Source organism: Pteropus alecto, unplaced genomic scaffold (assembly GCF_000325575.1).
Source record: "Pteropus alecto unplaced genomic scaffold, ASM32557v1 scaffold69, whole genome shotgun sequence".
In the NCBI taxonomy this organism is placed as follows: domain Eukaryota; kingdom Metazoa; phylum Chordata; class Mammalia; order Chiroptera; family Pteropodidae; genus Pteropus; species Pteropus alecto.
In genome coordinates this window covers 7,587,260-7,605,265 of record NW_006494610.1, presented here as the reverse complement: position 1 = coordinate 7,605,265, position 18,006 = coordinate 7,587,260, and the positions used below count along the sequence as shown (strand labels likewise).

General features: G+C 33.3%; 1 protein-coding gene across 7 annotated transcripts in view; it reads right to left on the bottom strand.

Annotated features, from left to right (window-relative positions):
- The window catches only part of CACNA2D1 (calcium voltage-gated channel auxiliary subunit alpha2delta 1), a 452,371-nt gene that overhangs the window by 114,426 nt on the left and 319,939 nt on the right, over positions 1 to 18,006 (bottom strand). For all 7 annotated transcript variants that reach the window (XM_015599796.2, XM_015599800.2, XM_015599795.2 and 4 more), the window contains exons 8-10: positions 9,795 to 9,864; positions 7,578 to 7,628; positions 4,858 to 4,957 (exon numbers count right to left, since the gene is read on the bottom strand). In XM_015599796.2, coding sequence (XP_015455282.1) covers positions 4,858 to 4,957; positions 7,578 to 7,628; positions 9,795 to 9,864 — 221 coding nt within the window. The remainder of the gene's footprint in view (positions 1 to 4,857; positions 4,958 to 7,577; positions 7,629 to 9,794; positions 9,865 to 18,006) is intronic.

Genomic DNA, 18,006 nt, shown 5'->3' with positions numbered 1-18,006 from the left:
GGATTGGCTAGTTCACCAATGCCTTTAAAGGAGCAAGACTGGAAGACACTCCCCAGAGTTCTAGAAAAAAGCATGAGGATGGAGCTACGTGAGGAGGCATAAAATATACATACCTTTTTGTCTCACATCAATGAGCACTAGAGACCATTTATCACAAGGGAGGTACTGAACAATTGGATGGATAAAATGATTTGTCCATTGGAGGTCATCCAAGCTTTGTATGAGGCAATTATAGTCCTAGCAAAATGGGATCATGAATGGTAACAGATATAAACCTGGTAACAGATATGAAGAGCATATATCTGGGCCTAAAAGCAGGGGCTCTTTCTTATCAAGTGTGATATAGTTACTACCACTGGTCAATGACCAACCTATTGGGAATTGTTCAATGTTGAGTCTTCAATACAGTATCACCTTTCAAAAAGATAACCAGCAACTTGATGTCAGATAGATTATATTCAATTTTACCTCTCTGGAGAGGGGTATGGTGGGTGGGTAAATTTTGTTTTTCTTGTTACTGATACATATTTCAGTTATGAGATCTCCTTTCCTTTCACAGTGCCTCATTTCTCTGGGTTCATCATATTGCCTGATTTATCATCATAGAGTATCATAGTGGAATCCTGCATAACACCACCTCAAACCAAGAAACCTATTTCATGGTAAAAGAGGTCCAATAATGAACAAATAAAGGACCACAGGATTCACTGGGTCTACCATACAATATTAGAAGTTGCCACCTTGACGAAACATTAGGCAGTCTCTTAAATGTACAACTAAGGTTCCAGCTTGTAGATGAAAATCTCCAAGTTGGAATGTTGTGCTTTAGATGCAATATGTACTTTCAACCATGGTGCCATGTTCATAGATGTGCTGGTACCAGCTTGTGTCTGTTCATAAAAAAGCATTAAATTTTCAGAACATTTCTAAAGCTGGTTGACCTCACATAAGTAATCTGAAATAGGCCATAGTGGGAGTATTTATATTATGAAAATTAGCAAATGCTACAGATCAGATTTCCCCTCCGCACACCGGCTCTGCCCTAAAAAAGCAGAATGCATGAGTGTGGAAACCAAGTAAAGGAAGTAGGAATGTCCCCTCCCTCTCATCATAACTCAAAATGATCCACTGGGAAATGTGTATTTTCTGTCCCTGCAACTTTACTTTGCTGAAATAAATGTTCTGCTTTCCAAAAACATGTGTGTGGGTGTGAGGTGAGGTGGTACTCTTACCAGGGTCATAGTAAAAATTTCACTGAACTATATAAATCTAAAGCTACTGTCTGGATATTTAGGAATTCTCATGCCAGTAGACCAACATGCAAGAAAAAAAAAAAAAAATTCTCCTGGCAAGGGTCCAGGTGACAAGGAGATAATCATAAAGGTTGCTATATATAATGTAGGAAGAGAGAACTCTGCATAGAACTGAGGGGAGTTATTCAAGCACTTGCATGCTTGGCAATTAATGCTAATGGACAATTGCCAGGGACTACTGTTCGAATGGACATAGAAACCATGGGTTCATAGGCCTCTGGAATAAAAGTTTGGGTCATCTCATCAAGCAAGCTATCAGCATAAGAGTTGGCCAAGGGTACAGGGAAATTAGGAAGGGTCTTAGAGAAAAGATTAATGTAATTTATGGACTTGATTCTAACTCTAGTATTCCATTCCAGCTTCTCGATGTACTGTTTAGTTTTTTGTGTGTTATTATATTGTTTTTGCAATTGTGACCGGTTGCCATCTTTAAGGATCAGTGATAGGATACAGTAGTAGACACTGGACAGGTTTCTAACTACCATCACCTGCAACTTTTTGTTTCAGTTCTTCCTCTTGTGGCCAGCATCTGTTCTGCTCACAGATGGGAAGGCTGGTACTTAAAACCTCAGCTGCTGTGGCGTTTAGGCAGAATAACTTTGAGTTTATATGCTATACAGCTCCTAGGATTTCTCAGTAGGATTAAGTTCCTTTAAATCGAATTAAGATCCTTTAATTGGTTCCCTCCCTTCCTTCCCTGGCTTCACTTCCCCACTCCTTTAACTGAGTGTTTCCTGGGATCCCATCCCAAATAAACTACTTACCCTTGAATTCTAAGTGAGGATCAGGAAGAAGCCAGATTAAAAATTAACCATATTAATATCTGGTGGTTTTATATAAATTTCATGACATATGCCAAGTTTGTACGAAATTTAATGTTTTTATGATTTTCTCTTTCACTATACCAAAAGATCACATTTTTTAATGTTTATATATTATATATGTATAGAAATGATTATCACAATTAAGCTAATTAACATATTTATTACCTCACACGGTTACTATTTTTATTTTTTTGTGGTGAGAATATGAGATATACTCTCCTGCCGAATTTAAAGTATACAATGTATTATTAGCTATGGTTACCATAGTGTACATCAGGTCTCCAGAAGTTATTCATGCACCACCATGTTCACTGCAGTGCTATTTAGAATAGCCAAGATATGGAAGCAACCTAAGCGCCCATTAATGGACAACTAGATAAAGAAGATGTGGTACATATCTTGGCCATTAAAATAATGAAATTTATCATTTGCAACAACATGGATAAACATAGAGGGTATTATACTAAGTGAAATAAGTCAGACAGAGAAAGACAAATACCCACACTCTCACTTATATGTGAAATCTAAAGAACAAAATAAATGACAAAATAAAACAGAAACAGACTCATAGATACAGAGAATAAACAGATAGTTGCCAGAAGTGAGGGACGTTGGGGCGTTGGGTGAAAATAAGGAAGGGATGAAGAAGTATAAATTGGTAGTTACAAAATAATCATAGGAATGTAGAGTACAGCATAGGGAATATAGTCAATAATATCGTAATTATTACGTGTAGTGTCGGGTGGATACTAGACTAATCATGAGAGTCATTTTGTAAATTATATAAATGTCTAACTGCTATGCTATACACCTGAAACTAATATAAAATACTGAATGTCAACTGTAATTGAAAAAAAAAAAAGATGACTAAGTTCCAAAGATCAAGTTTCGTTAACAAACATTCCAATGCCTTTGTAATAAACAAGTTTATGTACAAACGAAACTAAATTACTATCTTTCCTGATCATTTTATTTGAGAGATAAAGCATTACATTTTGTTGAATAAGTGGTAAGGTAACACAAAGAGTCAGACTGTAAAATGAGACTGACATGAATCAGAGATCATATGTAGTATTAAGTTTTACTAAATAATTTCAAGGATACATACAAGCTACGATTGCTAAAGGTTCAGATGAAATAGAAAAAGATCTGGACATAGGGGAGGGATTCTCCAGGTATTGTTGGTTGAATTGTGCCTCCTTAAAATTCATATGTTGAAATCCCAACCCCAGTACCTCAAAATGTAACGGCATTTGAAGATAAGGTTTTCAAATTGGGGATTAAGTTAAACTGAGGTGGTTAGGTTAGGGACATAATCCAGTATGACTAGTGTCCTTAAAAGAAGAGGAAGAGACATCAAGGGTGTGTTCACACAGAAGGATGGACAGGGTAGAGGCAGCAAGAGGGCGGCCATAAGCAACCCGAGGAAAAGGGCCTTCTGGCACCTTAATCTAGGACTTCCAGCTTCCAGAACTGTGAGAAAATTAATTTCTGTAATTTAAACTATCCAATCTATGGTATTCTGTTATGGCAGCCCGAGGGAACTGATAGGACAGGTCCTCCCTTATTGTGTTGGAGACATCTCTCTGGCCCAGAAGAAAAAAGTTCTCAAAAAGAGGTTTGCAGGATTCCTTGTATAGCAGGAGTATTTAAACTGCTCCTGCTATTTCTAATTTGTTACCCAGAGAGTTATATCACCTACAGAAATTTTTTCAGGAGTCTTGCTTCATCGATTCTGGGTTCTATTGCTATAGTTATCCTTAGCCAGGGATATTCCCCTAAAAGCATTTTAGGAATAAATCCTCTTCCTCTTAGTAAATACCATGCATCTAGTTACCTGGACCTCTGGTTGTCAAGGCATTGCACCTGGTTCTCCTGCCTACTTTTTTCTCTGCAGATGCCCTCCCAGTAAAGAGAGAAAACCAATGGCAGGCCACCGGCTTTAACTTCTTCCTCTCAAGTGGTTTCAGAAACAGATTCATTCTCCTATGTTTAATACAAAATGACCTTAGCACAAATTCTTCTTCCCCCATCTTTATTTCTATGAATATAGTCACTTCAAATGTGAAATTATATCCACCAGTAAATGGCCATAAATTTTTTTTTGCCTAAATTCTATGAATTCAAATGAGACACGGTAACATTCACTTTTTCTTGTTTCATCTGTTTCAGAGTTCAGTACTTTCTAGCTATGGGTAGGAAGGCCTAAGGTGGTTCTGGGGAAATACAACTTTAAAAGAAGCACATTCAAATAGCTATCGGTTCTCCAGTCAATTAAAAAAAAAAAACTTTAAAAACATAATACACTATGTTTGGACATGTGTCCAGAATTAAAATGAGCATTACAATGAACAGAAAGTTGTCATATAATCATACTGCTAGATTGCTACTTATTAGGAGTTACAATAATATCAATGAGTACAGGAATTCATGTCACCTGTTTAAGCTCTCTGAGTGAAGGAAAATATGTGTAATGCTTTTCCTTCATATTCATTACTTTAATCGCTTCACTCATGGGTAATGCCTTAGATAATCAAAAATGACCTTGCCATGGAAATATAGGTGAATTAGTAACAGTACAGGAATAGCTCAGTGAGATAGTCTTATAATAGATAAATATCTGAGACTACCTATGATAAAACATTACAGAGTATTTAAATTCAGAAGGAGAAAGAAATCGCAAATTTAATTAATCAAAAATGTAGACATCTAGTACTTACTGAAGCTACATTCACAAAATCATCATCTGAGAGGGTTTCCAACATTTCGGAGACGGATGTTCGGATCAGTTTAAGTGTCAATCCACTAACACTTCCACTCCTGTTAAAAAAAAAAGGGTCCGAGCATGTTAATGACCACGTACTTAATAAAATCAAAATCAGATGCCCCAAGGAAAGGCAACTTATGCACTGGCTCTAGATCATTTACATAACATTCAAATAATAATTTTATCTTTAAAAATCAGTAATAGAAAAAGTCATATTTTAATAGAGTAGAAATAAATTAAAAGAAATCTTGTCTTTCCTACCAGCACATATACATATATATATGTACATATATATATATTTCTAACTATAATGATAAAAATTACATATCAAGTGATAATTTTAAAAAATATGGATAGTTCACGGCAGGTGCACTTATTCAGTAAAACATATACTGCATACCAGCTTGGTTAGCCAAGTAAGAAGTGAGGGTTTATAACCTCTTTAGTTAAATGGCTATAGTCATTGCCTTAAGGAACCCATTGTATGACTTCATTAAACCAATAATTATGAAGCATCATAACAATCATGGTACCACGCAGGTACTATTTACAAAATGCCTTGTTTTGTAAGTAGATATTCTCTGGGGTTTAGTCTTCATTTTTCTTGTCCCTGCATATTCTATGATCCTCAATGACCTCATTGGTTTGTGGGGCTCATCTCTACGCAACTCACTCCCCTTTCTTTATCTCTAGTTTTACACTTCCCTTCTTGTTAAATTACAGGCTTAATGTCCAAAATGACGAATTACTCCCAAACATTTTTCTTTCCTATTTATGTTCTTGGTAGCAACCAGGCTAGATCTCAGTAATCCCACTTCCTCCTCCCTTTCAACCTTCCTACCTCTTCAGACAATCACCCTATTCATTCTACTTTACAGAGTTCCCAAGGCAGTGAGCCTCCTTTCCATCCTCTCTCCATCCGGACTCAAGTCTTCATTATCTGAAGATCCTGAGCTAGGGTAACAGACACTATGTCCTGTTTTTAGTTGCCTCTCCTCCTTGTGTGAGCATGTGAAAATTCTGAACTCATACTTAGATCTAATACTGTTAATAGCTCATATTACCTTCTAAATAGCCAACAATCTCAATCGCCCTGCATTCAACAGCTTTCATAATCTTTTCTCTCTCCTTTTCCTCCCAGATATCATCCCCCCAGATGTTCTCACAAATTTGCTTCTGTCAATTCTTCCACAAGAAATTCTACTCTCTTTTCTCTCTCCTCCCATGCCTGCCTTGTTAAATCTTAGCTATAACAATTCACTTCTAATTTTTATCTTCTTAATGAAATCTTTCCTGACACTTTAAATCAAACTGCTATCTCTCTCCTATGGACTCCTTTAAGGTTGCGTCATATCTTATATCTATTATCTTCTACAATTATTTTAGTTATTTGTGAATATGGTTTAGTTTCACTGATACATTTGAATTATTTCTAAGATCAGAGATCACGCCTTCATCATTTTTGAATCTGTATTATCATACTGTATGTATGATGAGACCCTCAATATATTTATGTTGAAATAATTTTAAAAACAGTATTTTAACTTCATATACATTTTCAATTTTGGGACGCATGTGGGTTCCAAAGACTTTAATAGGAGAAATTACTTCTAGAAATTATCATATATCCAATAGGATTATAACATATCACATTATCATTTAGATGTACACTTAAGAAGAATATCAAGAACTAGTGTATGATATAAACTCCACAATAATTTAATTAAAACAAGATGTGGCTTAAATGCATTTTGACAAATGAAATGAGAATTTACATTCAAGTTGCATTTGTTAAAATCATTTATCTTCTCTTTCTCAGGTTAAGTTATAAGGTTTTGAACTTGTTTATTTCATATCAAAATGAGGAAATTTTCAAATGTTGATATTAGCCTGTGATGTGGATTTAGTTGCCGAGAAAACAATGGATTCTATTTCTTCCACTGCGGCAAAGAATATATGAGGATATACTATTTTTTTCTCAGGAAAAATAATCTAAGCATTTTATACTTCATCTTTTTAATTCTTTGGTATTGCTCTTAAGAACTAAATCTTCATAGCAGGATACTTTCTTTCCTATGCTCTACAATTTTATCTTCTACCTTATTAGATCACACACACACACCTTAACTTGAAGCAATGTGACACATAAAATGATCAATATAACAGCTCCTGAAATTTTTTCTTATATATCAGCATTTCCTTTGAGAAGGTCCCAGTAGTGACATTTAATGCATTTAATATTTATCAATTTTGTGGCCAAACATTTAAAAGTTATTTGAATAATTAATGACTAAGTATGAACTAAGTTACTCTTTTTTTTTTTATGGTAGCAGGTACTGCTAAATTTTAGCAACCATGTACTTTAATATTGTTTTAAATATAAAGCCAAAAATAGAAAGCAAATGGATAATTTTTCAAAAGCTCAGATTTTAGAACCATGCCATGATTTTCAATTCCAATACAGATTCTTCTCATTTTCAAAAGAGGACTTTTGTTTGTTTTGTTACTTTCTCAATATGGCTTCTTTGTCTGCATATAGAAGTCATCGTAATTACTCTTCATCTTTTTTTTCTAAATTATAAATCATTTATCAGTCCCAACAGATTACTGTCATCTATGAATCCTCCCTTTATTCTCAGTATATAAACAAATATGTAATGTTCAACTACTCACACATCAACCAGAATAAGCATGTCTTTAGGAGATGCAGCTCCTTGGATGTACCTGAAACATACACCACATAAATATTTTTCTCTTGCAAAATATCAAGCATTGATATTTGTTAACCTGATAGTTACTGTTCTCTGACATAAGGTATTTTCCAAGCAGAACTCCTTCCATTCTATCTGGGTCAACAATGCTCTTTCATTCATAATTCTGAAATGTCAATTTTAAAAAGCCGTATTTAACATAATAGTAAAGATGTCAGAGGCATAACGTTTAAAGTATGTTTTTCAGATATTTATAACAAATAATACAGAGATGTGTTTAAATACTAAATGCAATATAAATTAACTTCTGGAAGAACATTTTCTTGAAAAAAGAAAAAAATATCCTAAACTTCAATTTGTTAACCACAGGTTTTAAAATTCATTCTAAGGAACAATAATATGAACAAATAATAATAACAAGATGATATCATATTTTTAATTGCAAAAAAATAAACACAAAACTAGATAAGTGGTCTGAGAACATGAAGAAACATCAACAGAAGAGAAATACGAATGAATAAAAAGTAATTAAAAATAGAACAATATATACTATTACCAAGAGTTTCAAGTGGTTGCTCTCAAACTTTACAGTGTTTAAGAATCACCAAGAGAGTCAATTTAAATGCTGCCTCCCAAATTCAACTCAGCCCTACAGATTTAGCATATTTGCATTTTAAAGAAACCTAGGAGAGTTTTATTCAGGTAGTTAAGGAATTATAGACAAAGAAACTTAACAGAAGGTAGATGTTGCCTGGTCACAGAAACCTACTTTATCCAACAGGAAAGGCTGCTCCTGAACTCAAATTTCTACTTATCTGAGGCCTCTTTGCCTATAACTCTAAATCTAAATCTCAGAAGCCTGCCAGATATCTCATCAATTAGTTTTCAGACAACATCCAGCACAGATAATATCTGCTTAGGACTATGTGTTCATGAAACAGAGTTTATAACTTGTACCCGAGTTTGTTTCTCTGTAGAAAGTAAAAGGGAAGGATTGCTGGATATTTCAACGGGAGGTAAATCAAGTTCATGTCTAGCATCTTAACAAATGGTCCTGGTGTGTCTCTCAATAAAAAGATTAGATAAAAAGGGCTATTGTCTGCCTCTTTGGTTTGGCATCCAGCTTCTAAGTTCGTCCCAAAACAACCAGTTCCTGAACCCAAACCATGTGATGTCATTGTATTTGCCGCCACTCAATAACCCCCTGCTCCACAGCCATATCTGGAGAAATATTAATGAAAATAATACATGAATTAATAATACCTTGCAATATTACACGATTGGTGTTCATGTAAATTGTTACTGGGATATTTAACAGGGTATTTTAAAAGTCTTAAATTAATACATTCACCTTGAATCAACCATTATGTCTTAGAATTTGTCTACGCCATAGCAAAAAGTTGGAAATAATCTAAAGGTCTCATAATAGGAACTTTCTTAAATAAATTACCATATGGTCATTCTTTTAACATGATGTTAAGTGTGTCTCTTATGAATAGGTACTCAAAGGTATTGATATGAAAAGAGTAGATTACAAAGCAGAATATTGTACATTACGTAAACTCAATAGGAAAAAAAGATATATTCACACATTAAATACATTTTTTAAAAACTCAAATAATATACATGAGTTTAATAGTGAAATTATGAGTTATTGATATTTTTTGAGTTTAATGTTAGGAAACTTAGTTGCTTTAGTAATGAGAAACAAATAGTACTTCTTTTTAGGAAAATGAACCTAAGCTATATGACTATAACTAGAAGTAGCTTTTACACCTTGGGGCCAGTTCTCTTTAGTTCATTGCCAGAGGCACACGACTTACTTCCTCATCTGATTAGATTCTCTATTAGAGCTCAATTCCAAGCAAACTGGGGTCTTTCAGTAGAAATCCCCAACAGCTAAAAGAGTTTTGGAGATGAAAATGAATATAAAACTTAAAGTAGCCCATTTGAAATAAATTTTATAAATAATTTCAACAAAATTCATCATTGTTCCTACTTGAATTCATCTTTATTTGTCTTTAACTGTCTTTACTAAAATTTTAAAAAAATACGAGAGCTCTTTAAATAAATAGACAATATTCAATCTAATAATGGAAAGATTCCATGCAACTTTTAACAAAACGTTTAACCTCTTTTTGCCTCTTTCATCTTTTCGTGACTACCTAAAAATTCTTACCATGGTCTTCTGCGTACATCGTAAAGGTCTATCTTGTTTGGAGTTCGGCTGTTATCAACCCATGGAGAAGCTTTAAAAGAGAGGGAGAAGGAGAGGGAAGGAGGGAGGAAGACAGAGAGAGAGAGAGAGAGAGAGAGAGAGAGAGAGAGAGAGAGAGAGAGAAAGAAGAAAATATATTAAGTTAAATAATTATAGAAATTACATTAAAATAATAGATATGATTTATCAAAATAATATTTAAAATAAATCAAAAACACCATTGACACATTCCACTTACCCACAACAATGTTAAAATGAGAAATACCATTTTCATGCCCTAATCTTTTTCTTTGTTAGAATAGAAAACCATATAGCAGTACAAAAGAAAGTCAACGTAATTTAATTTTCTTTTTTGTATTATTTCAGAAATAACTTGTAGACACAGAAATTTTCTGGGTGCTGACATATATTTTACCAGGTGTCCAGAGGTTTTACATTTTCTTTCTCCTCTAATAATAGAAAAATGGATTTGCCACTCATGGAAATTATGCTTTCAATTATTTAATCTTTATATTTTCATTCAGTGCTATACTATTTTGGTCTATAAAAAGATCATTGTTTTTCTTGGATTGTTAACATACAATAGCACAAGTTTTAACTTTATTATTCACATATTTGATAATGGCCAGTCCATTTGAAATTATAAATAAAAAGTTAAAGTATAATTAAATGAACTTCCTCCCAAAACCTGTTTTCTTTAAATTTAATTGAATGATCTGAAGTAATTCAAGAATCTTTTGTTAGTTTCAGAGCCTTTACCATTCTTCAGTAATCAGAAGAAAACTTTTTTGTCTAACGGCATTGATCTTTAAATACAATTAATTTACATTTATTCTAATTAAATCTATACTTGCTTTAATTAAAATGCTTTATGCACACACATGCACACACCTTAGACCCAATGGGGAACAATAAATGCTGATGAATTGCATAATAATTTTATGCTGAACAAGTCCTCTCCTTGAACATGTTTAGACAGATGACTTCTGGGAAAATTCCTAATAATAATTCATATGACTTATGCCCTCCAATCTATTTTGCCCTTTTCTTTATTGAGAAACTACGGAAATTATGGAGAACTTCACTGAGAATCAGGTTTACTAACCAACTAAGATAATCTGGCATTAGGTTATGTTGAAAAATACATACTACTGAGCCTCTCCTTGAAAAATGACATTTCTTTGTTATTAGTGACTATGCTACAAAAGGATTTATTCATTTAAAATGGCTAATTGTGTTCACATGAACTGGTAAAGTTTAAATATAGCCCTCTCGCAACAATCAGTTATTGATATAGTCAATGCAACTAAAATGGTATATTTACTTTAATTCTTTCGATTTGCATTTGCAGAAAATTAGAGCCAGTGAGATAAAATATCATTTTTTTTTTCTTTTTCAGCTAACACTGAAATTAAGTGACAAGCATGCTGATAGACATATCAGGACATTTCCAACTTCTGTATAATATCTGACTCTCCAAGTTAGGTCTTAATAATAACTAAAATTTTAGATAAATTATATTCTAGTCTCATAGAACGCTATACTGATTATACACTTATTGCCTCTCAGCAACTAATTCACCCTTTATCTTGCTCTATGAAAAGGAATCAGGGACTTTCAACAATTTTAATTTTTCTTTTACCAACAAACACAATTTTAAGCTTTGTCAGCAAATGATGAAAGAGAGACACTGAATGAGAAAAGGGTTTTTGCTTCCTGCTTGTGGTTTGTTTGCTCAAAGGCTCTTTTCCTGTTTTCTATGTTCAAAATATTGTATTTCATCTCTCCTGATTGGACTCAAGAGATACAAATGTATGGGCAAGATGAAAGAAGTGAGATTAGTTACCACTGCCAATACATTAGCAACCAACATGAGTTGAAAGTGGACACCCAATAAATATGATAAATTATTTACTAAAACTGGAATTTGAAAGTCACATTTAAATTAGATTTTTGAATTCTTTGATGATCATATTCATCTAGGATTTGTTTTCACTATAACTGCAACTTGAAAATAACTATAATAAGTATTACTATGCTCAATGAAATTTGTATCTTTAAAGATAGAAAAAAGGGTTGTAATTTATAGTTTAAGTCAGACTGTTAAATTTTAATATAGTTTGTAATCCTAAATTGTTTGTATTTAAAAATATTGATAACCTTTTCTTAGAAGTCTTCTGAGATATTTATTAGGAAATATTCCTTGATTATACGTAAGATATTAAATTATGGTAAAATTAAACAATGTACTTTCTTCTGTGATATTACTAATTAATTTAATTGTAGCATTTAAGTGGCACATTATTTATATAGGCTCAGAATCATGGAAGGTCAAACAGTGAAAAAGATTAATAACTATACCCCACAAGTCCCTGAAATAATCAGTTTCATAATGATGCATAATGAAAACATGTTTTGAGAGAAAATCAGAGCTTGCAGAATCCCTACAAAAAGTGAAACATTGCTCAGTTAGATGTCTCTTTTGCTTTCCATTAAGATTTTGGGATGACAGGACAAAGGAGTGAAAACGATAGCCTACAAAGTAAGCATCTCATTTCTGAATGCCAACATTAAGGGTGAAAATAATCATTTATGAGAATGTTTCCCCCAATCAAAAATGAACTGGAGGTGTATCTTTGATTAAATCTACGGAACTACAATTCTACTTCATATGATATTTAAAGTGCTCTTTATCAGTTATCAAACCACTGACTTAAAAATGTGTTTACTTGTCCATTAAGTCAGAATACTGAAATATATGTTAGAGAAATACTCGAGAAATTTTGCAGGTTATAAAGCCAATTTCTAGTTAATGTGGTCTAAAAGTAATAGGAGAGTACCAGTTTTTCCATTCCAGCTGCTAGGAAATAATATATCACATAATGATATATCGAGGGCTGATTCTCATGGTAGAAACACCATTTCGAATGACAGCTGATTGCATTTCCTTCCAATTAACAAGTTCAAATGTATTTTTCTTATTCTAAAGATTTCATATTTTTATTTTCATGAAAAGAAAAAAAATGAATTTCACATACTTAAAAAATGCCTTTATCAGACAACCTTGGTCCTATTGCCTGGATTTAACTGATGTTATGTAGATAATTATTTTAAGTTTGTCTCAGTCATCCCTACGAAGTATTACTCATGCTTCTGAATTACAAGCAAGGCAATGAATTTAGACTTTTTTTTTTAAAGAATTAATTCAATAAATGTGTATTACATAGCTCGCAAGATTTTCAAGAATTTGTGTTGCTGCCCAACTACTACTATCCCAGAATAGATTCTCCACAGTCCCTAATTCACATTATGGCTCCTATATAAAGATCCAGGGTGAGTCTCAGTAACAGAGTTTGGGTTATGGACTGATACTCAGGTGCCAGAGATCTAGGAAAGGAAATAATTGGCCTCTTCAGATTTTAAGTTAGGAGATGGTCTCTATTCCCCAGTCAAATGTATAACCTGGGAAATACTCTAAATATAGAAAGACAATTCTATATTTGTTGTAACACAAAGTAACTTGAACATTTTCTCCTATTTCTGAGAATAGTAAAGTTCCTCACTCATATAACAGTCTGAGGTAGAGATTACTAGTCACAGGGGCATCTGTTCCAAGTAGGGATTCAGAGACCTACAGCTGGTGGGGCTTTTGCCTTCTTTAACACATGGTTTCCCAGGTCATCACCCAGGGCACTGATACACAGCTGCTAGAGGGCAGGAGGAAGTGTGGAGAAGTCACGTGAAACCATGACAATTTCAGGCTTGCAGCGACACATATTACTTTCACTCATATTCTACTGGTCTTACATAGATGCAAAGGAGGCCTAGGAAATGTAGTCTCTGGCTAGGCAGTCATTTCTTAAAGCAAAGCTTCACAATGGGATGGGAGGACAGAATTCTGGTGAACAGCTAGCAGCCTCTGCCACAGGAACAATTAGAAAATGAGTAATGTCCACTACTATTATAACATCAATTTTTCTGTTTTCAGCAATGTCTTTAAGTAAGCCACTTTTATGATAGAAAAATAGGGTAAATTCATAACCCACTAGTTATATAAAAGATGTTGGACTTAAGAATGATTTCTAGATTAAATCTCAGGACCAGGATTGCTTGCACAAGAAATTCACTAGAGACAATAACAAGAAGCCAAATGTCATTGTTGATGTTTGTGTTACCAAAGAAGCCACAAGCCGACTGTGCAGAAATCTTGTAACTGTTGTAAACTCTAAAGCAATTTTGGGGCCATAAATCTGTACCCAAAACTAAAAGCAGTTTAGCCCAAGTACACCCTGCAGATGCGCCAGAAAGGGTTATATACAAGAATTTACCACCACAAAACACTACTAGGAGCAGTAAAGATGGGCTAACCAAGAAACTTACTTTACACAAAGAGTAGGAGGTATTTCCTGCTTGATGGATTGGAATTAATACCATGGACTAGTGATTGCTCTGAAATTCCCACTCTCTTTTTACAAATGATAGTTTGAATTGGGGTCATTTAGAAGTCACCATCAATGTACATTAGTTAACTGGGCAGTGATGAGACTAGTACAGAGAAAGTAACCGGTATTCTGCGATATTATAAGTAGGTATGTTAGGAAACGTCATATCCACATGCATGAAATTGCATGTGACCCAGAGATCCCAGATTTTGAGCTGGATGTACTAACTTATTGGACTCTGAATTATCTCTTATGGGAATCTAGGTGAGTGTGTCCCATGTGTGGGAAGAAATGTGTGCAGAGATAATTGCACTGGCAGAGGAGCAGACTATGACAGGACTTCATATACATTTTTTTTTCTTCCTTTAAGTAATAGTACCACTCAAGTTTTAACTGAATGCCTAATGGAGATTATATTCCCCAGTTTCTTGCCATGGTCACATGATTAAATTCTAGCCAATATCAGTGAACAGAAGTGATATTTATATAAATTTTGGGTCATGCTGTTTGTCTTCTACTAATTTTTCCCCCTTTCTCTTGTTCTCAATTGTGGAAGTGGTAGAGTTGATCCAGTTTTGATCATAAAGATGGGGACAACAACCTAAAGAATGACAAATAGAACCTCAGTCTCTGGAAACCTCATGGGCCAGACTTACCCTAACCAACTGATTCATCTCTTAAGTAGTTTACCTGAAAGAAATATATACTCCATGTTATGTTAGTCATTAAGTAACTGAATCAATATCATGATACAGGTCAAAACTTTTTCCAGTTACATAAACTTGAGTCAGGTATTAAAGGCTGGAGAATATACAGGAGACAAACTCTACACAGAGTGTTTGAAATTTGTTTCACCATTTTTTCCTACATTCTGATTTCTTCTTAGGAGAATATTATTTTGGTCCTGGGATACTAGGTATTGCTATATAATATTTATATTATAATTTGATAGTTACCTCAGAAACCCGAGGAAGATGCCGGCAGAGGTAAGGGGGTAGGATGGGAGAGGTGCGCAGGAAGATACTTAGAAAGTTATAACTATGTTTCCTGGCACTTTCCATCTGCTCTCTCCCCTCCTTTGTTTCATATTAATTAGAAACTGAGTTCTCTGAAATTTTGCTCCAATACTTGTCAGAACCAGTACCTATGGTCTTGAGTTGTTTATTCAGCTTAATTTAATACTGATTATTCACTATATGCAAGGCATTGTATTAGGTGATATAACACATACATATATACAAGTAGCCCTCTCTACCTGCAGTTGCTTACATTGAGATGTTTTTAAAAAAGAGAATATATAAAATATATTCTGAAAGGAGACAAAATTTCACAGCTGTTGTTATAGATGAAAACAAAGTTCTCTGAGATAACAAAGTAGGGACTGCTTTTGTGAAAGCCTTCATGTGGAAAGTGGTGCTTGTGTCTCTTTTGAACGATGAATAAGAATCATATGACCAGAGATGGGGCTCACAGAAAAAAGAATATAAGATTTGAAAAGAAAGGGCAGGTTGTAGAAAACGAAATGAAATTAAAATTAAACAAATAAGGTAGAAGAAATGTAGGGGTACGTGAAGGTTGAACTGTGTAGTAAAAGATAAACTGGAAGTTTTAAGTTGGGTTAGAGTCATTGAATGATCTAAATGCCATAGTAAAGGAGCCAGATATCATTAAGAGAATGATGCCAGGTTGCATAATTTTACTAGAGAGTGATAATCTAAGTTGTACTCCAGATCACTTTTAATAAATTTCTTAGATTCCTTCTTACATTGCATTTTAATGTGTTTATAATTTTTTCTGTCTTACCCACCCATGAGCATCTCAGGAGCAAAATTATCTCACTGGTATTAGAATTCCTACTAGGGTACCTCAGTATTCAGGAATAGGAGTTTTGCCTTGTTCTTCCCTCTTTCCAGGTCAGGCTTGACTATATTTACTTTATTAACCAAATAATTTTTGAATTTTAATTTTGTTTCTCAGCAATGAGACTCAATGTTCAGGTCATATCATTGTACTGGCCTGAGAGTACTTTGATATCTCAACTGTAATATGTACAGAGCATTTCTTTAATTTATAGATAAACAAGTGTCAGAAACTCACATATGGATACATGATATTAAGGCCAAGGATAAATCATCATAGTTTTTAAAATAAAAACTTATTACAAAATGATTTGCTACTAATTCTGTAGATACCAGATAATCCACATAAAACATTTTCATTTAACATAAAAGGTTACTTGTCAGCAGGAGTAGAAGATAACAAGGACAAGTTTGTGGTTAAGTGGAATATCAATAAAATAAATAGCTCACAAAGCCTTAACCATTTAAATGGCCAATATGTAGTTATTATCTGTGGCTTAAAATTAAGCTTGAATGCAGCAAGTATTATAAAATAAAAGATGAGAATGATTTACTGGTAAATAATTTCAGATATGTGCTACATAAGGAAAAATGTAAACTCTGGGAGAGAAAAAGTTTACTGTTTTTGTAAATAAATAAATCCAATTAGATGATAATGATAATATATTCACAAAAAAAGTATGATTCTATGGGAATAAGTTTCCAGTTTTTGTAAGTTAATGAATCTTCTTAGATAACAGTGATAATAATATATTTCTTAAAAATTTTATATTTGGTGTACCTGAGAAAAATGTTTAAAAAGTTTTCCAAATTTTCAACAAAAATGTGTGGAATTTTCTTAATAAAATACACTGAACGTAAAATAAATTACATTAGCAAAGATGATGCTAGTATCTTAAAATGGACAGCATAAGGTATAGAAATTTAGCAATATATAAAGGAAAAAGGAGCAGAATGAGAGTTATCTTTTACAAGTTAAAAAGAGATATTGTTTAGAAGCTAAAGGTTTTTAACCATACTTATTCACATATTTTATATACAGCATTATCCTCCATCAAATTATAAGCCGATTGCATTTTCATATTAGCATCTTTTTAACTACTCTCACCTGTGAGTGAAAAAATAAATCATTTAAGTACAAATAGATCCACAGTTGACTGCAAAGCAAACAACTACTACAACCCTTATATATGAAAAAAAGACAGATTCAGGTAAGAGATGAGGTTGTACAAAAGGGAACAAAAATAAGGCTACAGAATCACCTCTATAAATCAGAATCATTTGAGAACTTCAAAATAATATACAGTTTTATATTTATGTAAGATGTGCCCCCGAGACAACATAACTGATGGATATTATATATAGCAAAGCAAATCATATAATTCAAAATACAAATCCTATGCTTGGGTGTAAATAGAACTGTTCTGCACTCTCTTGTCAACACCTCAAATTTGAGTGTTCTAAATCAAACTTATCACTGTACTACAAAAATAAAAATACTTGATATTTTATTTCAGTAAACATTCTCATACGCACTCAAGCTAAAAATGATAATCATCTTAACTTATACCTTATGTTTGTCACTAAGTTTATTTATCTTTATATTTTATTTCTCATTTTATCCTTTTTATTGAGATATAATTCAGATATAACATTGTATTTGCTTAAGGCAAAGTGTTGGTTGGATACCCTTATATGAGAGTTAAGTGAAATAACTCAGACAGAAAATGATAAATACTATATACAAAATCTAAAAAAGCCTAACTCATAGAAGCAGAGTAGAATGGTGGTTGCCAAGGGCTGGTAGATAGGGAAAATGGGGAGTTGTTAAAGTGTATAAACTTCCAGTTTTAAGATGAATAAGTTCTTGGA